Source organism: Ptiloglossa arizonensis, chromosome 5, assembly GCF_051014685.1.
Source record: "Ptiloglossa arizonensis isolate GNS036 chromosome 5, iyPtiAriz1_principal, whole genome shotgun sequence".
In the NCBI taxonomy this organism is placed as follows: Eukaryota; Metazoa; Arthropoda; class Insecta; order Hymenoptera; family Colletidae; genus Ptiloglossa; species Ptiloglossa arizonensis.
In genome coordinates, this window is record NC_135052.1 from 25,626,379 (window position 1) to 25,650,886 (window position 24,508).

Below are 24,508 nucleotides of genomic sequence, written 5' to 3' on the forward strand. Positions count from 1 at the left end.
GTAAAGTTCACCCGATTCACGTCGTGTTTGGACTCGTTTTAATCGGGAGAACCTCGCCGATTCATCTGTACCTTTATCGTGAAGATCGAGTGAAGAAATGACAAATTTTAATTTTTGCAATTGGACGATGATTCATCGTAGCGAGTACGGTGTTCCTTTGAAATTATCGACAAATGTTAATGTACAATCACGTGACAACACGTATCCAACGATACACGGTCGTCCATACTTTCTGGAAGTTGTCGTTGACCTACACTATAAGAGCACAACAAAGCGAGCATCACTGTACCAATTAGCTACTCGGGATTCTTATCGGTGCAACGAGAAAAACTTTTCCCTGAATTTCGAGCACGATCCAATTACGGCGACTCATCCTTAACGAAAAATATCTCCTGATACCCCCCACCACTAGCTCTACCCCCACCTCTTCTCATCCCCCCGAGTACGCTCGATTTCACGATCGATCGGAAAAGTTCTCGACGAACGGAAACGCTAATCAAACTTGATCCATCTCTCTGGTGACCGACCAACTTCCCTTCCGATGTATTTTCACCGAATTACTTTACCGGGGTTAACTGTCGTCGGGTATCACCGGACCTCCGAACAACTTTCTCGAGGAGAAGCGAGGTCGTGGATAATTGTGGCAAAGACACTTTGCGACTTGCGTCTTGTGGAACCATCGAGGACTGACTCCTCTCTTCAAGCTCCTCCTCCTCTCCCCCCACTCTCTCTCTCCCTCCACTCTCACTCTCCTCCCACTCTCTCTCTCCCCCCACTCCTACTTACACCCTCGCAACCGATCCGAAGAAGAACAGGTAGCCTGACCCAAATCACTGTTGCGCTGCATTATCTTTATCGCCAGCCACTGAGTTTATAATTATCCGGGCCAGGCCATAAATCCGTGAGCGTTTTCCTGTCGTGAAAGTTACGAGCTTTACCCAAGATCGGTCCGAGGCAAACAGCGGAAGAATTTTACTTCGAGCTCATGGAACCGAATCGAACAATTTTAACGACTTTGTTCACCTTGTTCGAGAAAAAAAAAATAGAAGAAATATTGCATTTTATAGAACGCAAAAAGGGGGCACGTGCCCCTAGGTGCCCCTGGGTACCCTGGTAGAAAAGTAACAAAATTAAATTATCTATTTCAACCCGATCGTCCGCTTGGTTTGCAAAAATAATTTTGATCTATTTATATTTTTTCAAGAAAAATTTTCACGACGACAATACAAGTCGATGTATGTGTATCTAATAACTGAAAGGGGATGAACAAACAGCGGATTATCCATTCGTAAGATACAAAACGCAGATTAAGTTTGGAGGTGATATTTTCTTAAATATTGAAACTTAAATGATTAATTACAAGCCACCGAATTCCAATCTTTAACTTTTTACGGATGTGCCTCCTTAAAACGCAGCGTGTATCCCTCGATAAAATGTACCGAAGCGTTCCCACCGCTGTCGACTCAAACAGTCTGTAACATGGATTTAAAAACTACTTAACCTAACTTCAAAGGTACTTAACACACGCATATTGTGGCAGTTAATGCAAGCTAAACACTTTTATATTTGTCACTGTTATACAAAATTATATATTATAAAAAACTATTGTTATCAATAAATCGGTAAGATAGTCCGCTTGAAAATGAGTACAAACACGACCTTATTCAGACTACTTTTAATTATACGCGATCAAAAATTTTTCAAAAAAATTTGTACCACGTGTGAGAAAAAAATTGTTGAATACAGTTGTGTTTGATCTCATTTTTATTAAGAGAATCTCATCGATTCATTGATAACATTCTCGTGAAGGTATAATGAGAAATGTAAACAGTTTTAGATTGCATTAACGGCTGTCACATCGTCACACGTGCGGTGTCACTTTAAAGTTCGGTGACCGAGCGCTTGTAATTCGAAACGTGCTCGTTGTTGCGCTTACTCTTAGTGTATTTCGTTCGTTTTTCTCGTTGTATAGTGTTTACATAGCTGAATCTCAGTCTAAGATACGAAAGGTATATTCTAAGAACAAATTCGCTACCACCCCTCCTTAAAGCGTTTTGACCCGAGAGCGTACGTTTCAACACTGAGTTACCGATTTTAATCTAGAAATAATAGGAATGGGAGATTTCGTACAATCGCGCCGCAATTAGTTTTCGCGAAAATTTGCAATCCATAGTCGAGTGCTAATAACGATGGCTCGCGATCTCGAACAGTAACTGTTTCCTCGTTGCCGTGACGACGGACAATCAATCGGTATATCCGGCATAAAGTGAGGCTACGTGTATGTATCATTGTTCCAGCGATCCGAGCCTCATGTACAGTAATTAATAGCAATTCGTGCGTCGGACGCCGCGTTAGCTGCAAACGGAACTTGAAACATTCTCTGTTCCCGGAAACATGAAAAATCATCTGAAATTTACCGTTTCAATAAAAAATTGATAGAAATCGTCGCGAGACGATTCATAAGTCGACTTTCTTTAGCTTTAACTCTAAGAAATTATCTTTGAAAAAAACAAAAATTTTAATCGACAAATGGAACACACTACTTTTTATTTTCCAACCTATAGGGAAGGAAAGTATTGCTTTTGAGAAAAATTTTGAAGAAATATTTTTTTCAGAATGAATTGCTTCGTTCTTTTCCTCTTAGCGACTAGTACCGAGTGACAAACTTTTCTATCTTAAAAGAAGTCAGTTAAACTGACGCAGCCCGCTTACTTGTTTACTTAGTTCTTGTATACTCACTCTTCGATAATACCTGTTCTGAACTTGCACGTACGATACACTATAAAATCTACATTCCTGAAGAAGTTGTCGCGATAGAACATTTAAATATAATTTAAAAAAATATTCAAATAAATATTCGACCGAATAAAAGAATTATCTTATTCGAAATACAAGTAACAAAGTAATTCGGCGATCGAAAAAAGTTCAAGGACTTCAGAAGGACGAAGCACGAGAACTTCAAAGTCCCGTATGTTTACATATCGTCTCTAACGTCATCTGTTGCAGAAGTTCCCGAACTTTTCGATCGCATCGTGTACATTGTCTCGACGATGATTTTTCAAGTGATTTATCGGGTGATGCTTAGAGTTGGTATCCAACATCGATGATGATTGGTCGACGACGGTGTGCATCGTTTTCATTTATTGTCATCTCTCGGCGAGAGCGACGAAACTGAACGAGCAAGAGACCGAAAAAAGGGGAGGGGAGGCCCGTTTAGGCGGGGACAAGTTTTGTCGCGCTCGCGCCTCGGAACAACACTGATAGAGTCGCGATGGAGGGGGAACGGCGCGCGGTGGAGTAAAGGACGACGGTGGAGGGGAGGTGGCGCGGTACGATACGGCACGTGAGGAGTAGGGGCTTTGATCGCAGCACCCAGGAACGAAACGAACGGACGAGCAGGGCAAACGAGGGTACGGGGCTGGAACTGGCCGCTCCAGCAGCGTGGATCGATGCCACCGCCACCACCGTCGTGCCACGGCGTATACGTGCACGTGCACGCATGTGTGCTCTCTAATACGAACATAGGACCGCGCGGAGACGCGTGGATAATTGCGCGTTAATCGGCGATCCGTCTAGCGGGATTTTTCTTCAGCGCCACGAAATCACGTGATCGATCGCCGACAGTTGTTCTCTTCCTTATTAAATAAATAAAAAAAAAAGCAGAGACGCAATCGCGACCCGATCGAACAAAGAATTTCCCGGTGGGACCTTTCTTCGATATTGCCCTTAGCACAGGGCAAACGGGGCACTTGCCCCCGTGGCTTCGTACTTGAGGGACTCGTATCGTTAGTCAGAGATTTTATGAAAAATAAACCGAGGTATACATTATTTGTTAACGTTATTTTTAGAAATATATTGTTCTCGTGGTTAGAGTTGGTTAGAGATTTTGTAAATAATATTATTAAAAGAGGAGGAAATATATTATAGCTATTCCGAAATAGAGAAAGAAATTTAATTTCGGGAAGTGCGGAAAAACCTACAAGACGCAAAGGGACTAACAAATCATTTTCTTGGACCACTTCTATAATTTCGGTATTTATTTTATTCGAGAATTCAATTTGAGAAATTTCCTTACCGGAATTGTGTTATCTTTTCAATAATAATGGAAATCTTTAGTACAAAACACATAACTTTTAAATTAATTAATTTCCGATCTAATGCAAAAATGCATCTATATCGCGCACAAAAATAACGATTTAATTAAATTCGATACGAATTTAAAGTTTAAAATGTCCAAAAATAATACACAAGAAATCTCAACAACACCCTTTGTTACTTCTTTAAAAAATCCCCTCAAAGTTGATAAACACGTTATATGAAATAAAATTGGGACAATTATTTATTATTACATTGAAATTACTTACCACTTCTAAAAGTATTGAAGTATTAAACACAACTTAGAAAACTCAACTTGAAAGAACAAATATTCGATCAATGATACGTGTTTGGAAAAGTGTATTGAATTTTGCGGAAAATTGTATGCTCGATTTCGATAACAAATTGATACATTCTGCAAAGGTTATGGTTAATATTACAAACTGCATTACGTTACAATATGCAATGGAAAATTTGCGAGATCCAACACTTTCTTATTCTCACTTTTGTTCGTTAAAACTATTAGAAGTCCATAGAAAGTAACGCACGAAAAGATGATGAAAAAGGAGTGGTTGTCGAAGCGAGCCTATTTGGCCATTCAAGGCCAACGGACGGGCTATCCCCACCCTCTCGATTGGTTATCCCCACTCCGCCCAATCTGTCCCTCGTCTCTCCAAACACGCGCTGCCTATCAAACGAGGAAGGCACACTGCCACTTTCCGAAAGAACAAACCGTGGTACAAGTGATTCACGGCCAACCGACTGACCTTGAGCATCGAAGGCGCTTTTGTCCCGATTATAGTTTCCCGAAGCTGCGGCAAAGAAGGAACAATGTAGTACGGGGCTCGTGATACGCGTACCACGCGGGAACCGGAGTATCCGGCATTCTGCCAGTTGCGTGTGCACCAAGTCTGTGGAAAGTTTGCAAACAGCAGTTACAATTAGAGTTACAATTAGAGCAAGAGCGGAACGGTGTCATTCCCCTGTTAGCATTGGCGCGGAACCGAGCCATCGTGCCTTCTGAATCACGACGCGCAATTTGCTGATAACTTTCACGCCTGGAAGAATGTATCCAGTGGCGTGACCGAGGGTGGGCAGCGCGCACGAACCACGAGGGGCCCGAATTCGAGAGACTCAACTTTCTAACAAACGCAAAACAATTTCTAATTTTTTTTTTTGTAATATTTTATCTTTTACAAGGTAAAATGTAAGTTTTATCTTAAAAAGTAAAAAGTGAGTTTTATCTTAAAGAGTAAAAAGCAAGTTTCATCTTAAAAAAAAAAATATGAATTTCGTAATGCGAAACAAATATGAGAGAGTCGTAATTGTCTCACTCGAAATATTCTTTACGAAAATTTTGTTCGATTTAGTAGATATTGTGCTATTAATTTTACCGGTTAAAAATAAAAAGTACTATTTTATTCTTTTCCAATGTTATTTAAAATGTGAAGGGGTATTTTCCAGTAACACCACCAGATGTGTCATCAGGAGCAAGAGAATTCTTCCGAAAAAGAACTATTTTTCAAAAAAACGTTTTTTTTTACAAAATATCGTAGATCGATCTCGAGATTAAAGTTTCAAGAAGCTGCACAATTCGCGATTATTTCGATTTCGCGATAAACGCGTCTCTGTAGTGTGCGATTGCTAATATCTTCTCGCGAAGATTCACCCCGGGGATTCTCTATTCCCTTGAACGTTTCACGTTCGAGAGAAATGCTCGGCGCCGCGCCAAAAACGGGCAAAGGTCACCACGATCCTTCGACCGCGCCTATTAATTTCTCAACGGCCGATGTCAGCTGCAAAGCTACCGTAATCTCCGATTATCCGGTGCATTTTAATTGAGTTCTCCCTGGAGAAGGGAGAGGGGGGAGCATAGACGGCGAAGCAGAGTGAGGCGTGCGACGCAACGCTCATTGCACACGAAGCCAAATTAATTCTTTTGTCCACAATCCGCCTCATAAAGGGACACTCAACTGTCTTTCCTGACTCTACTGGCTCTATTGGCCCTCCTAGCTCTTTTGGCTCTCTGGACTCTCTTAGTTCTCTTGACTTTCCTAGGTCTTTTGGCTCTCTTGACTCTCCTGGGTCTCCTTGATCTCCCCTGAGTCTCCTGGATCTCCTGGCTCTCCTGAGTCTCCTACCTCTTTTACCTCTTTTGACTCTCCTGGATCTCCTAGATCTCCCCTGGATCTCCTGGATCTCCTGGCACTCCTGACTCTCCTAGCTTTTTTGGCTCTCCTGGCTCTCCTGAGTCTCCTACCTCTTTTACCTCTTTTGACTCTCCTGGATCTCCTAGATCTCCCCTGGATCTCCTGGATCTCCTGGATCTCCTGGATCTCCTGGCACTCCTGACTCTCCTGACTCTCCTAGCTTTTTTGGCTCTCCTGGCTCTCCTGAGTCTCCTACCTCTTTTACCTCTTTTGACTCTCCTGGATCTCCTAGATCTCCCCTGGATCTCCTGGATCTCCTGGCACTCCTGACTCTCCTAACTCTTCTGGCTCTCTTGACTCTCTTGGCCCTCTTGACTCTCCCGGCTCTCCTGGCTCTCCTAACTAGATCTCCTGGCCCTCTTGACTCTCTCGACTATCCTGGATTTCTTAGTTCTCTCTTTTTCTCTTTCTATTTCTTTCCCCCTTTCTCTCTTTCTCTCTTTCATTCTTTCTCTTTGCCTTATCACTTTTATATTCGGCCGATTAACGCGCTCGCTACATCAAAGGAAGGAGCTTTTCGCTCTCGTTGTTTCGCGTCTGCCTCGCTGTTTCCATTGTTCCGGACGCTTTATGAAATGTCGACGGTAAAACGTCCCGCGGCTAGTCGCGAAAAGCCCATTAATATTCGCGACGCGAGAGCAACATTTTCATGCGGATAAAAATTGTGAACAACAAGGTAGGGATACAAAAAATTTCTAACGTTTCGTTTCAAGTAAATTCGAACGTGCCCTATTCGCTTTTCGATTGAACTTATTAAAATTAAACATATTTTAAGTAGACTAAGTTTAACATGTTTTTAGTCAAATATTCAATCATGATTTTTACCGCCCCAATAATACTGTCAAAACCTTTATTGTATGAAAGATCACGCGTTTCAATTTAAAGATTCAATCTTCTTCTCACAGTCCTCCAACCAAAGGACATTGCCTTCCTCGAATTCTATCATACTTAGGCATAGTATCACATTCTTCTTGATCCAAAACTGTTCTTTCTTTCTCCTTGAAATAACTCTCACTCCGCATAGCTGGATCTTTCGTGACAATACATTCCTTCGTTGGGCAACATAACGTGGGACACGTGCCTCCCGACACTTCAGTCTACTCAATCCCATCAACGGGCGATCATCCCCTAGGGTACATGGTTTAGGTTTATGTCACAGTCCCAATCATCCTCTGACCCGGCCATAAACTCGTAGAAAGACGAAGCAGCATTTATCTATCTTCAAAGTATTTTCAACGTACAATACATTCGTCGCTAAAAGAAGCAATCCTCCGAGCAAACCAACCACCAGTGTTGCCAACTCTACGAATTTTTTCGTGGACCTACGAATCTTTTTCAATGCAGATTTACGTAGATCCAGAGATTTCTTTTCCAAGTAAATTTATGTAGATCCACGGATTCTTTTTCCAACTAGATTTATGTATGTTAAAAGCTACAATTCACAATTGTCGTACGTATTTACATACTAGGTTGTTCGACAAGTTTATCGAACGACAAAACTTATTTAACAATCTATATAATTATTTTTATTATTGATTTACTTCTAGAATCCTATAATGCGACACCGTAGAATTACCGATTTCTCTCGATCGAGATCTACGAAATTCTACGGGAGTTTTTAACCAATTTTCCTAAATCCAAGGTGGCAATACTGCCGACAGCTCAAATCCCACCGTGATTTCTGTTCTAGCGAGACTGGAGAACTCCTCGAAGGAGACGTGCAGCGGCACCACCGTGAACAACGGCAATCATTTAGCGGCGGTGGTGGGGAGTCTGATGCTGATTGGCGGACTGTTCAACCACAGGATCGGCGTTCTGCCGATCTTCGACGCCAGAGGTATCGTCTAGCTCCCGCAGCAGGCTGTCCGGACCGTCCTCGATCGTTGAGGAAGTTGTGATTGGCTGGTGAAACGCGAGATGAAGCCCGATGGATACGCGCGGGAGGAACGAGGACGAGAGCACGGACGAGCAGACCGCACATAGGACGACGGTCCTGCGAACGGTGACAACGAGTCGATGACGATCACGATGATGGGTAACCGCTGACGACCGGAAAAAAAAAAAAAACACACACACACAGGAAGCTAAAAAACGAAACGAAAAAGAAAAAAACAGACATATCAATGTGGTCGAGTGTGCTCGATCGGCCGGACGCGGTCGACGAGTTCCTGTTTCGGTGGTGAGACGAAATTTCGCTCGCGGACAGATCTACGGAGACCCCTCCTTCGAGAGGGAACGGTAGAAACTGTGCACTAGGTAAAGGAGAGGACTCGGGGATCTCCCCCGGGGGCCCATGTGTCATCCGAGAAGTGCTGTTTTATCTTCCGACACTTACTTCTTCTTTTTATTTTTTTTTATTTTTTATTTTTTTTTTTCATCCTTTCTTTCGTTTCTGAAGTTTTCGAGAGTAACGATCAACGGGGTGGGTCCTGGCTGCACGAGGATCAGGGCTACGCTTCTAACCGAGCCTTGGTAACACGAAACGGGGACGAATCGTAGGCTAGAGACCCTAAGAAAGGGGATTGGTAACTCAACGGGTGTCGTGAAACCCAATGAACCGTACGGAACGAAGAAAGAAGCGGTGCATAATCGCTGGGGCGTTCCTCTGGTCGTGGTCGGTTACAAGAACGCGCGCTGAAACCGAGGGACCCGATCTGTCCCCCTCCGATTTTAACGCGCTTTTGCAGGGTTGTAGAGAACAGGTCTCCGATTGTGAAACGTGTAATATTAAGCGTAGACGCTCGATAATTTTCAAGATACACGTGACCAAAGTATAACGCACTTGGGATCGTTATTTGAACGTTATCGTACCTGTGTTGGAAAAAGTAAATAATAACGCGTGTTCTTGTAAGATAACGATATCTGGAAAGCTACAGTCGAAGGTATTCTTTTTTTCGCAAACGAAAGATACGATACGGTAAATTTAATTATTTATATCTTTACAATTATCGATTATCTACGCTCGATATTTCACACGTTGCAACAAGTCACTGTCCTCTATCACCCTGCCGAAGCGCGTTAAAATCGAATGGGGACAGATTGGGACCTTCCCTCTGTAAGTGTCAATAAGACACGTTGACTATCCGAGAGCACCCTAACGCCATCTCGTCCGACCTAACCTAACTGCAAGTACTCGCACAACGTAAAACCATCCTCGTACCTCCACTTTCCACCGCGTATTGTAATTTCACTTATCCTAACCCTGTTTCCCTTCAATCGGATCGGATCGAATGAAACGAGAGAGATCTGAGTACTTGAACCGTATGAATCGTGGAATTCGTCGAAGCTTCGAGTTCGAAGTTCTTTCTAAGGTATGGCTTCCTCTTGTTCGATAATGGAAATATTTTATTGTCGTTGAATTCGATGACAAATTCGAAAAAATATAGAGAGCTTGAATAGTTGTGTCCAGCTTCGAAGGTAGACATTTAACAGAAACAGGTCACGTTGACCCTAAATGATTTTCGAAAATTACGTGCGTAGAATAAAATCGAAGCACGCCCCAAATAATTATACAGAGTCGGGGGAACCACATCGATAACTTCGCTGGTAATAACATTTTATCGAAAATTTGTTCAAACGAATGTTATCGTACAGTTCGAAGGGAGCCATATTGGAGAACTCGTGGAATAACAATAAGCGATGCAATATCGTACCAGGAACCTCTATGTGTCACCTTTCGAACTATGCAGCATTCGTGCGAACCAATTGTCGCTAAAGTTATTATTTACGATAATAACGATTAACAGAATCCGTATCTTTCTGAGTATAGTTTTCGTTTCAATTACTTTATCTACAGACGATATTCGTATCGATGTAAAAAATATTGGACTTGCATTTGCTATGACGCAAAGACACGACAAATACTCTTTTATCAATTTTAACCATACTCATATGAACATTTACGATCTAGTCAGTCCACAGATATGGGTTAGGTTGACGTAGTATACATTTTTTTCTTTGAATTGCATTTTCTTTCGTAACTTTTCAGTCTGTTCGGTTAGAAGTATCTTCCAGTGGAACAAAAATTGTTGTTAGTTTGAAATCGATCGGGAAAGAATTCCAAAAGTTTAAAATATCCTGTAATTTTACACCAATTAAACAGTTCCAATAGTTATCCGTTTTATAAAAAATATGATTCATTTTTCGGTTTGTTCGGTTTGAAGTATCTTTCGGTGGGAAAAAAATTGTCATTTTAAAATCGCTCGGACGAGGGTTCCAAGAATATGGAATATCGCGTAATTTTACACCGAGCAAACAACTGGAACGATTATCCGTTGGAATACGTTTCGTAAGAACGGTATTCGGAATGTTCACTCTCGGGGGGATATCCGATACGCAGGCGATTTTCTTCTCGTAACTGCGCAAGCGCGCGAAAGAGAGGGGGTATAAGACGTGCTGTCGTTTCATCTCGTATTGTGGAAGGTACGATCGAGGGAGCACGTCGTGCACGTGCACTGACGAAGGTTTCATCCTTTTACTAGCAACGCGGGAGCAATGTGGGTCACCGGATCGGAGCTTTTATTTTATGAGCGGGATCGCCGTCGACCTGGACGTTATCGCGGGACGCACTCGTCCCCTGGATATACTCGACAGGATAATTCGAGCTGGTCGTTGGAAAATTTGATAAAACCGACGGCTATTATCCGCTCGTTCGTCATCCTTTATTTCTGGCTCGTAGAAAACGTTGGACACAATTTACACAATTTTCTCGAGATAACGGGAATAATGCTTCATCGTTCGTAGACGAAGTGAATTCATTTTTATCCCGGTGAAAGTACATTTTCGTCCAGGTTTATTCGATCGGAGATCGATTCGATAAACGAGCGAATAAATATTTACATTTCGCGTAAACGGTAACGTTGTTTATATATTTGCATCCGAATACAAAGAAAATATATATATATAAACGACGCAAAGATGAGAAGATAAAATTGCTCGTTTAAAATTAGGAACACGAACGAAACGAAAAGGCGAGGCGCAGCCGAAGTGCGGTTATGCGACCTAACCTCAATTCACGCACGCGTGTTACGTATTCGTGCGTGTGCGTTTGCGGTGGGCATTCGTGTGGTATTTATTCGGTGTGTGACCATGCACGGAACAACGTACACTGTAACACCGACTGAAACATTTACGATACTGTGCACACATCGCAGAAATATCACGCACTATGAACGTACGCCACGCGCATGCGCAACTCGTGAAGGATAAAGTCATCGTTTACATTGGCACTTTGCAAAGTAGGTGGCGACACCTGGATTGGGAGAGGGGAGTGAAAAAAACTTTTTAACGTAGAACACCCGGTGTTTAACAACTGTAGAAGTTTAACAACTATACATTTCTCGAAGATTTCGTAGTTCTATAGTTACAAGAAAATTATACACATATATTACTGGCATCTTCACGACACTTTGCCTTGCATTATTTCCAAAACATAATTGTAGCAAATATGATTAAATCATCACTGCATTTAATTTTTGTCAGAGACTTTCTTCAAATATTCTTTTATACTCGCTAAACAAAAAATTCAATCGACTCGAATCATTTCCTTTTCAAGATCATATTTTTCGAATTTTTTTTTAATAGAATCATATATTTTTACCGTGTTACATCGTGACACCTGAAGTCAAGATGAATCATTGGCAACGTTTTATCAATTACGACTAATAACTTCTTTTTATTATATAAAAGAAATTTTAGATACAAATATTAGATACAACGCTGAAAAGGAAAAACGTTTCGTAACTTTCGGAGCAGACAGTACTCGCCAAACGAAGCAAAAAAATCCCAATAAACATAAATCGAAAAACTTTTGAATATTTAAAAAGCTACGAACAATTTTCTGTTTCCGTTTAAACGACATGCCCGCTTACAAGACTCGTCCCACCGCGTGGAAACAACAAATTATCCGCAGATCGCGTTAGTTACAAATCATAACGATCGGAAAGTCCCCAAAGCGAACAAGTGTCACTTATTCGAACAGAGAATCTAAATTTGTCGATAACTTCACGAATATTCCTTTTTTTCGATTCGAATTTATTTTTCCGCTCCCGTTACATTTGTTCCAAGAATTGTTTTTCTTTTTTTTATTTTCCTTCTCACTCTGTATATTTTCGTAAAAATAAAACGGTCGAGACGTTCGTTGCCAGCGAAATTTTTACAAGTGTACCCGGTACGGCTCGCCTCTGATGATAATTCTTTCGCGGAGCGACTTCTCTACCCACCCTCGCTCTTTGATTTGGCCTGGATCACCGCTACCCGTGACTATCTGTACACAGAGAACAGAGCGCGGGCAACGCGAGCCGCAATTCGATCTATATGCACTGCGGCCGCCTATACACGCGCGTGTTTGTAATGCGGTGTAGCAACTGCAGACTTGATTACATTCGTACAAAATTACGGGGACTTGAACGCCGCGATGAGAGCTCGGCAATTCCGATGCGGAGAAAATCTCGCCAACGATCACCGCCTAGTTGAACCCACGCTCGGAGAGCTACACCAATAAAGCGACAAAACGTACTTTTCAGAACCGAACTGTCTCCCCCCCCCCCCCCCTTCCGAATTTAACGTGCATTTGCAAGATGGCGGAGTTTACATCCCTAACGAGGATTCGTAGAACATCGAACTCGGATGCTCGATAATTACAGAGATATAAATAATTCAAGTATACCACGTGTGTATACTATCGAGAGATTGTTGCAAAACAAATATAACATTGAATAGTAATTTTAATTGTCTTGTACGATGTTAAATAACGACTTATGAAGAATCTTTATTTCGACAGCTCCGACTGTGAGCTGTCCTGTCATTTCAGAGAATAAATTAATCTTGTATATCTTTACAATTAACGAGTATCTGCACTTAATGTTTTTTCGATTAAAACACTGGGACCTGTTTTCATCGTTCTGCAAAAGCTCGTTAAAATCAGAGGGGGACAGATCGTGTCCTGGCGAAAAATTTATATTTTTACGAGTGAAAAGATTCCGGTGATAACACTATCACGCAATACGAAATACCGACCGATGGTAAAGTAACTCTCTTCGAAGAGTTTCGTTCGTTACATTTGAATTTCGTCCAGATGCGTTCTTTCCAACTGTACGTTATACATTTTTCAAAAATTTTCAATTTTCGAACCGACAAACTCATTCGATCGTTCAACGAAGACGTCGACTCGGTTGCAACGATTAATTTCCATGTACACACCCACACACACCCTCCCCTTCCCCCTTTTGCTCCCGTTAGATAAATCGACGATAAATCATAATCCTGCCACGTGGATCGAATGCCAATAGAATTGTAAAACGCGTGTTCACTCGCGATGAACTGGATCGGCCTTACCCTAGCACCTGAAATACTCGATCACCTGTCGTCCATCGTTGACGCAAACCGATCAGTCGAGTCAAGTGTACGCGTGTCTGTCGAATTTTCAAAATCGATTTCCTTGAAAACGAGCCTTTGCACGGGAAAAAACGTCTATTCCACTTTCTCGATCTATCTTCTCTTTCGGGGAATCACCCCATCTTTGTTATCGTTTGCAACGCCATCTGATATCGAACGTACGAAGTAACTAAATAGTAAAAACTGTAGAGAAAATATTAACAGATGACGTCTCGACGATTGTCGTTTAATACCATTGATACTATTTCTGACTATAAAAATGTAACAGTGTAGATTTTTCTTATGTGTTCAATAGGTATTGCAAAGATGGAGCACAATATCGATTTGCAATATTAATTTGCCCTTTTAAATAATAACAAATTGGATGTATGTAAGATCAAATATTTTTTTCTTTAAAATAGATAAAGTAAAAAAAAGAAAAGATTTCATGCGAGAGTATTTACTTTGAAGTTTTCTATATATTGTAAAAATTATTTAATTTTTTTATTATATGTCAGCTTTTTCCTATTCACTATTAATAATTTTATACACGTTTTACTTACACGTAGTACCACATTCACCTCGAAGGAAAACACCATCTTCCCATTTTAAAAAATTCAATATTTTTTTGTTTAATTTGATATATACGAACGTAAAAAGGACGTGTCTGTGCATCTGTACGTGACTAAGACGGCCCTTGAACGATTAGACTCGCCCGCAACTCTGAATGCAATCTTCTCGCGCGCGTACTGTACATTCGCTCCCGACGCCACTGCACGCAGATTGGATGACGCGGTGTATCTCGTGACGTCTAGAACAAATTTCAACGATCGTTGAAGTTACTCTATAACGGTGAAATATAAGCCGGCGCAAAATCGCGTTATTTCTTCTTCCGTCGATTTCTTTTTCTCGCAACCTTTGCCTCACTTCCCGTGAAAAATCTTCCATCAACTCGAATTCAGCTTGACACTGATCCCTCAGCGACGAAATACTAAACCAACGCTATAATAATACGCCAACCAGTCGACGAGAGGAACGCCACGATGACCCCTCTTGCGATTTCTCGCGAAATTATCGGCCTCGCACCGAGTGTTAATTACTCTTTGATTCCGCAAGTGGATACCTGTATATAATTTCTATAACAATAATTATGATTGTTAATTTCAATAATTGTTATCGTCAATTGGAATAATTATTGTTGTTGATTACAATAATTACTATTGCCAATTGCAACGATTATTATTATCAAATGCAATAATTATTATTTTCAATTAAAATAATTATTATTGCCAACTGTAATAATTACTATTGCCAATTGCAACGATTATTATTGTCAACTGTAATAATTATTATTATCGACAATAATAATTTCTATTGTCAATTAGAATAATTATTGTTATCGACTACAATAATTATTATTGCCAATTGCAACAGATTATTATTGTCAAGTGCAATAATTATTATTGCCAATTGCAACGATTATTGTCAACTGTAATAATTATTATTGTCAATTAGAATAATTATTATTGTCAACTGCAATAATTATTATCGTCAACTACAATAATTATTATTGTCAACTACATTAACTATTATTGCCAATTGCAACGATTATTATTATCAACTGCAATAATTATTATTACCAACTGCAACAATTATTATTGTCAATTGCAACGATTATTATTCTCAATTGCAATAATTATCATTGTCGATTACGATGATTATTATTGTTGATAATTTCTATCGTTTACCTTAGATCAAATCTTCCAACGCGAAATTTTAACGAAAGAAAATTTCCAGAACAATTTCTTCACACGGAGAGTAATCGTAGGAGAATCGGACTCTGTCAGGACCCGATGGTTAGACACGACACACCCGTTAGAACCGAGATCATTGAGTCACGAACAAAGTTCAAAACAGAAATCATAGAAATTCATAGATCCACGACGCGGTGGTGAATTTTTTCCCGCGTACAATAAGAGGTTAGTTGTGGGGGGTGGGGGGGGTTAAGAGGATCGTTCTTACGAGGATCGAAAAAGTAGTGTGCACGCGCGCGCGGGGCTAAATTAATTAAGATTAATCGCTGATTTATAGTAACTATTAACTGTAAGTAGAATTACACCTCGCGCATACACGTACACGCATGTATTTCCCCCTAGTCTGAATGCAATTTTCAACGAAGCGTGCGATACACACTGCCGCTCAAAAGTTATTTTTTAATTTTGTCCGTTCAACGACGAAATTCACCGCGAGACGTCCGATAGAAACGATTTCACCTTCAACCACGTTTTTATTTCCAAAGAAAAATATTGGTATCGCCAATTATTTCGGCGCGAAAAAAACGGTTCGGTTTCGTAATTTAAAAATTCACTCCGTTCCTAACGAAAATGGAACATTATCGGAATGGAAATTATCAAAATGGAATTAACAATTAATAATACACGATGTTGGTGAAAATTGATACAGGCTGGTAATTAAGAGACAGAGTTAACGGTCGAATAGATTTTTATCGTTTGGTAAGCTTTCTTTAGCACTTTTAACATTAGGTTGTTTCGAAAGATCGGTTCACAGAACCATGAAACTGGAATCTCATTTTCAAAAGTACAGGGTACTGTTTCTAGAATTATGCACCTCTTGCAAGTCTTCCTGTAATTAACTTTATGTCTCGTTTATACGAACCTTTGGAAACATCATTAATAGGGAAACTCATCGAGCAGGCAATGCAAGAATGAATTGGGTGTTTTTGTCTATTTGGATATTTCTTATTTTATAGAAATAATTCATACTTTTTGTTCAAACGGGATTATTATTCTTTTAAGGTGTTACATCACTTTGACAGGCTGAAGAATAAGGTAGCTTCTAAACGGGTGTGCAATCTTATCACACGTTTATGCATTATCTAAAAATACATATATTAAAATACAAATTTACAAAATTTGACCAATAAATTACCTGAAGCCAAGAAAAAGAAACTGGTCGCCCAACAAAAAAGACATGAAATCGTTGAATTATCTGTAATAAAAAAGAACATGAACTTTTATCAGCTCCATTGGCGTCGCTATCATTAAACGTACGGATTTTATTTTTTTAGAAAAATAATTTCGACGTAATATTGAAACAAATTAAAAGGTTTTCATACAATTGAAGAATTCTGTAATACCTGCGCGCGTGCAGGTATGTGAATTCTGTATTCAACATACATACTTTTAGGCAATACATAAACGTATGATAAAATTAGACACCCGTTTTCGAAAATAATTTCTGAGAACTACGTTATGTTTCGACCCTGTAAAGTGTCGTAGCTCCTTAAATTTTTCAATGGTCGTAAAAATTAATTTTTATCCGAAAGAAAATATTTAAATGAAAACTGGACAGAATTAACAAGAAAAGTTCACAATTTATCCGTCTTCGATATTAATTTGCTTCTGCAGGATAGTAGACGACTGGTCCCCGTTGAATATGTAAAACATTAAATGTAGACACTCGATAATTGTGAAGATATAAACGATGAAAGTTACGAAACGATATAACTCGCGCTATGTACTGTCAATATCGGTCTGTTTTGTCGTGACGCAAATGGTATAAAAGCTCCCGGTTTTATCATTTTTTTCTTTCACTCGCAAATGTACCATTTTTCTCATGCAAACAAAAAAATACCATTTACCTGCAGCTCACCGGATGCTGTTATTTAATATTGTACAAAAGTATGTTCTCCTTGGTATTTAAGACGATAGACACGATCTCAACGATAAACTAATACACATCGTATAACCTCGAATATGTTAAAATTCGCTCACTTGTTTCTCTAAAATTATCAAGTACCTACGTTCAATATTCTAGGCATCCTAATCTAGACCTGTACTCTATCATCCTGCAAAAACACGTTAAAATCGGAGGGGCACAGGTTGGGTTCTTTTCTGCACTAACGAAACACAACTTAACGTATACTAGTGCCGAAGTCGTCGGTTGCCAACGAATCGGATTAATCGTTCCTTCTCGAATTACACGTATTTTCGTTGTCGACTAAGGTGATCGTATTCACAAATCTATCGTACGAGCATCGAAACAAAGATGAAGCGAAAACAAGCGACGACTGAAACGCATTAACGTAGATGCAAACCTAAAATATTAACTGTCAAGCGAAACAAAAAAAATTTGGTTACACTACTCGACATCCGATAAGCTGTGTTCACACACTTATCGTTTCGTCTGTTTTTTTAATAACTGCATTTTAATATAGTTTAGACGCCGTTAATTTTTGTATGCAATTAGACACCCGTAACCACAGTTTTCTATGTTTCCCACGGATATGGAGATTCTACTTTTGTGCAATGCGATCGCTTTGCACTTAAATGTGGCGAACCCTGGTGGGAATTGGATGAAGCAAGAGCCTAATCTCCTTGCCCCTCATCCGCTCGGTTTGTTAGGGCTGACAATTTACAATCTCTTCATTCGATCTTCGAATCTCAGCAACGTAAGACTAGAAGCAACAGTCTAGCCTGAAATCTTTCAGGCACAGTTACTTTGTAAAGGCAGAATCGCTTACTAGTAAGTATCCAATCAATCGAATTGTCTCGCATTTCACTTTCTCTCTTTCGTCCAAGACGTTTTTTATTCACTTTAAAATTTGTCTTCTATCCCTTTGAGTATATAAATTAAAGAATCGATAAATAAAAGACCTTTGACGCGGAGGTTAGTTAGCTTTGTAATAAATTCGCTCCTGATGAAACACATAATTTCGTGGAACTCTGCACAGTTTCTACGAATGTTACGGAATACAGCTGAAGCGATAGATTTTGCCTGCTCGATGTCTGCTGAACGTTTTTCGTCATTATTTTGAATATCGTCGTTCGCCTTATAGTTGACACTGACACCCAGAACCATAACATAACAAGGTTATGAAGACGAAGGGACGTGCACTTAAGCGCCATATTACGAGACAGTCCTTGAAACTAAACAAAATTAAATTAACTACTTTAACACTGTACCGTTATATTCTCGGAAAAAATTTTCATTTAATTCGATTTCTTCTCAAAAAGTTTCAGATCAAAATTTGTGCGTGTGTGTGTTCATGTGCATGATCGTGTGTGTGTCCTGCGTGTGTGTATTCATTAGAGCGGGGAGGATGAAGAGTGTTCTGCAAGAATCAGAAAAAGTATAAGAAATGGAATAGTCGTCAATTGATTAAACTACGAAGACTAAACCACACAGAATGGCGCGCGTGCAGGTACGTGTACACGTCTACCTTGCCACGTTAAATTCACTGCGATGATTTCAATGCATTATGTATGATAACATTATACATATTATACATATAAACATATATAAATATATACATATGTAGCTTGTATAGAGATATATACATTAGAGACGCTACCGTCGTATGGTTGTACATACTTTGTCACGCGCAACTATTAATCGCAACTCGCAAGAGATGCCAAACGAAACGAAACGAAAAAGAACTATAGCACGAGTCTGCTGATAGAAGTGTAACCGATTCGATCAAACTTGCGACATGTAATCAGATTCGCAAAGCAGTCTAAACGAAAATGTACACCTCTGACAAAAAAAAAGAAAAAGGACGAAAAAATACGGAACATACGGTTACCACTTATCCAGTTTTCGTTTCGGGTTTCAAAATTTCACAAATAATACATTCAGCGCTATCTGGCGTTAAAAGAGTCCAAGGGTATTGCGGTAAATGAATGAACCACACACGTAAACATCGATAGCGTTACCTTTTTGCACAATGTGAAATAGTGGCAATCTCGATTAAATGCAAATCGAAAAACAGTTTTATGGTGTACTATAAAGCTAAATTTGATATTCATTTGACTACCAAATATTGCAAGATCCTGGGTGTTTTTCGTGAAAACAATTAATACGAATATGCATTAAATCCGGAACAAATGTGGTTGCATCGAGCGATCCAAAGCAATTCAGACCGAATCAAAAGGTTCATCCAAACGAGCTAGCCAACGAGTAAACGGATTCGTAAAAGAAATTCCTTCGAGGCATCAAGCGTCGGCTTACCATTGGTCCTCTTTTCCCCTGTCGGGGGTGTCGACCTGATCACAGGAAGATGAAACGACGGGAAGAGAAATTAAAAGTGCCCAAAGGAACGAACAGATGGCAGTACGGCCTGAAAACGCTCGGTAAAGACGATCATTATACGGAGCGGTTCACGCGGCTGGTACCATTCTTTCCTGTTATTTCTCATTTGTCGATCATTTTCTTCATACTCACAAGAGAACCCCCTTTGAGCAATGCAACATTACAGTCACATGAACGATTCTGTACAGTAAATCCTTGATGTAAAACCGCCAATTCCTTTTAGGGAGAGATCTTTATCAGATTTATTAAAACATAAAATATGATACGCATCAATAATCAGCATTTAAAGATTACAGTTTTAATGAAAAATAAAATTTACAAATTTTTAGTCTCATTCTTATAAAAATACTTCAAATGCATTAATGAGATTTTTTTCCGATGAAAATAAGCTTAAACACAATGTAATTCATACAAGTATTCGTTATTTTAACATTAATAATCTTTAATTTTCTTTCTTATTTGCAAAAAAAGTCATTCGCGTGAAATCGATCACTTTTTATTCTCACAAGTTGCAATATTATGTACCCCACACAAAAACACTTTCCTAGAATTGAATTTTTCTAGATATCTATTTAAGAAAACAGTCCTTTTACTCGCATCTGAGATATCACTCGTTTACCCGAACTGGACACACCACTGTTTTAAACAACAGACAAAAAATTTCGTACATCTCTTACTCGCTTTCATTTTCTTGAATTGATTCTTCTTTCTTACTGTTTCACTCTTCTCTTTCTCAGACAACGTCCTTTCTTCGACCGATGTTTATTCTTTCTTATTTGCTCTCGCTCCTTCTCGCTCACTGTCCTTTTCTTCGACAGCCATTTATTCTTTCTCATTCGTTCTGACTCGTTCTCACTGACTATCCTTTTCTTCGACCAACGACCGTTACGCTCTGACAAAACATATGTGCGATCCAGCTTCTCAACGATATTGCATAACAAAATACCACCTCGAAGCGAACAAAGTTATCACTCGCTTGCACAATGCCCGAAAGCCAATGTTACAACGAAAATTTACTGCATATCGTTTTATCTACCCTGTCTTAACAGTTCAAACGCTATCTCGACGGTAAAAACTGTAAAAGCGTCTGAATCGTCGAATGAATATCTTGTCATCACAGTTAAGAGAGAAGTGATTAGGTACGAGAGACTTGATACGAGATTTCCCGCCTAATATTTTCCGACGGAAGCGACGCCCGTAAAATTAAGCTTTCCTATACTAGACAAGGATACGACTAAAGAATTGGATATATTTGACCGTTATTGGGGAGCTTTTATTGCGTGTACTTTTTGCCCGGGAGAGCGAATTTTCTCGAAAACCGAAAGAACGTTTAGTTTGCAGACTGATGCAAGTTTTATCTCAATTTTTGTTTGATTGAGAGACTAGGAACTCGGAACTTAACGAAATTCAAGGGAGAATTCCATTAGACGTTTTTGAAGGGATGTACCTGTCCAATCTCGAAGCTGTTTTTTGTTCAAAAAAGATTAAAAAGTAAACTGACGCACGTCCTCTTCAGACTCTTTCTCTCTAATATTTAGTTTCGCTCGAAATTTCGACATTCCTTGACAGTCTTCCCATCTGTGACAACCACTAGACGAAGTAATCGAATTAACAATGAAGTAGGGTTGGTGGTACGTGTCTCCTTTCGAACGTTCCTTCAATTTGTCGAAATTTTAAACGGGTCCAAGTTTTAAACGAGTTTCTCTGTTGCGGAATTCGAGCCGATCCTCGAACTCCGTTCGCCCCCTTTTCATCCTTGTTTACCTTCTAATCACTTCCTTCCTTGCCACACTGTCGGACGAAGAAACAATGCACACGAGATTTCAATCGCTTCGGGAACTAGTCACGGAAATAGGACTGTTGCAAGCAGAGGTGGGCAAAACTTATATTCGAGTAATAGATAACAAATAAAAACAACATGTAACGATTTACAGTAACCCAACGTTAAAATATACATTGTGAAGTCTGCTCAACAGGTTTAAAAAATGAATGGCAACGAATTTCTTCCTGGTAACGGTCTTTCGTATTTTGAACTGAGATTCAGTCACGTGCAAATCGCGAGACAAACACTAGTTTATAAGACCAAACAGTTGTACAAAAATACTATTATTCGTTTAACGTGAAATACAATTTTATGTTATATGTAATTCAGATTACATATCTTTTATTTGTTATTTGAAATTTGTATTCAGATAAAAATATTGCCCATCTCCAATCACAAGCGATTGAAGTCCATCGGACTGGAGATTGATTTTTGCTTTCAATTCTCGTTCTGCAAATTTTGTCTATAGCAGAGATCACATTAAACGTTTGGTTCGAAACTGCGAACGATTCGAAGAATCGTGCGACAGAAATTTACGTGGTTGAAATAATCGAGGGAAATCGGATAAAATTCTAGAACACATCGATCAACGAATCAAAAGTAAAGCTAGACACGAGAAATCATCAACGCTGATTAGCCAGCAGAGGTTCCAGAATGATTTATTAGAAGTCTGCACAAAGGACTCTAAACGATCCTCCATCGCGACGCCAGGCGTCGAGGGGAATTCGAGCGAAATAACAAAATAGGACAAAACACGCGTAAACGTAACGAAAAAAAAAAAAATAAATCACCATCGACATGCTTTTCATTCGTCGAATTACGAAACAAATGTGACGTAACCACACCACTTGGGGAGATTACCAAACAAAGGTGAAACCCACGAACACGGTGTAACTAACCGTAGCTCTATATACGTGTAATTTAATGTACAATAATCGCAAAGCGACGCGACGCCGGAGTCCGTGACTTATCGAGATGATCTATCATTCGAAACCATCTCGATGACAATGCGCTCAGAGGTTCTACACTTCGACGAGACGAAAGACTATGGTAACCAAACCATGTGACTCGTAATAGGACCGAATGTCGGGACGCTGTGCCCGAAACAAATATATACATATACATAGATTGAATAGAGATTATACAAGCTAGTATTTATGTAAAATAATTACAGTTCTGCAATGAAAGATCTAATAAAAAAAAATATATATACAAAGACATAACGTAAAGTAATACAAATAAAAATATATTTAAAAGACACAAAATAACAATACATTAAATAAAATGTTCTTGGAAAAAGAACTTAAATACATAATTTAATAATTGCTACAATAAAAATATTAGGAAATGCCGCAGACAGATAGCAAAATTGTATTAAACGGGTAACAAAATCGATTTTTCAAATATTTGTGAAATCCTGTCATGTTTGGACACCCAAATGTTGACCTACGATACACTCCTGGTAGAGACACAGCGGACCAATGAGATCCAATCGCAAACCGCGTTGATTGGTTACTGCAGTCTTTCGTTTCGTTGAATAAGTATAAGAAGTATTTGCGATGGAACGTGCTCGCGATGACTGGACGCACCAATAAAAAGGGGCGAAACAAACTCCTTGGTAGATTGCCATTTCCAATCATTAGTCATTGGACATGATTATTGTAACGCGTAGAACTGTAACAAAATAAGATTTTGTGAATCGTTCAAAACGATCGATTCTCAGCGTACAGTGAACTCGTGTAAATATCATGCGCCGCAAACACGTGTACATATCTCGATACAAAGAATGGCATATGTATTAACGATTGGAAAGAAGAGCAGGCTGTACCTACGCGTTCGTTCTCGTGTGATCGCGAGCCAAGAGCACAGAAATCGCGCGTTTATATTGTCCGATACCACGAACGACGCATTCTTCTTCGCTTTCTATTGCAGTCAATGCGAGCAAAATGTTCGGGACGCAACTCGAATCCAGTGGAAAAAAAGTAGACGCAGAGGTCGCTGGTACGATCGAGAGGCAACAGAAACATGACTTTAGCGGAAAGATCACTGTTTTTTTTTCCATTCTTCCTTCATTGAGACGAGAGAAATATCTTACTTCTGTCAATGGGATTCATAGCGAGTCGCTGGAAAAGTAGCCCGCAGGCCTAAATACGCTCTAATTAATTACGAAAGAGAGAGAAATAATTAATTAATTAATTATCCTAGCCGAATAGCTGATCGAATTCAATACGGCGTCTTTTACGGGGGCATCGATTGTATTTTCTCGTTCACTGTCGTATTGAATAGCGATTCTCGACGCATCGGCTACCAGAAGGCTGCGTCTGCCCGATGCATTCCCTTATCGCGACCATTCGATGCACATTCCTTGCCATATCTGCATGAAAGGGTACAAGGAAAATACTGCGTTAGCTTTTGTAATCTTTCATGCCTTCCTGATGTGAGACGTAAACTTTTTGAAACAACGTTCCGTCGGTATTCCAGCTAGCTACCACACAAATCTAACCTCGGACTGATACCGACACATACTATACATTGTATAGTAATATAGTACCATTGTGGGGAAAAAATCTGGTCGCGCTACTCCAAATGCGTGGTTGCCGCTAGCGGAGCTAACGGTCCATTTCTAACAATAAGCGTACCTATGTAGGTACACAATGCGCGAGAAAAAATGCGCATTTGTAGTTAGCGTGGCCAAATTTTTTTACCCGAGCTATTACAGTACGTACTATAGAACATCAATAAGTGTTTTCGAATCTAAAATGAAGCTAGTTGACAATAATGCTGTCTGAGCATACGAACGTGTTTTTAAAAGAACATAGCATGCACCCGAAAACTTCTAACAGTATCAACTGAGAGTTCGCAGTAGCGCAAAACTTTAATGAGATTTGAGCTCGGT

General features: G+C 39.6%; 1 protein-coding gene across 4 annotated transcripts in view; it reads left to right on the forward strand.

Moving 5' to 3' along the window:
* Window positions 1-12,063, forward strand: part of LOC143147612 (acetylcholinesterase) — a 117,336-nt gene extending 105,273 nt beyond the window's left edge. For all 4 annotated transcript variants that reach the window (XM_076312999.1, XM_076313001.1, XM_076313000.1 and 1 more), the window contains one exon: window positions 7,996-12,063. In XM_076312999.1, the coding sequence (XP_076169114.1) occupies window positions 7,996-8,153 (158 nt within the window). In that variant the 3' untranslated portion in view covers window positions 8,154-12,063. The remainder of the gene's footprint in view (window positions 1-7,995) is intronic.
* The last annotated feature ends 12,445 nt before the right edge of the window (window positions 12,064-24,508 follow it).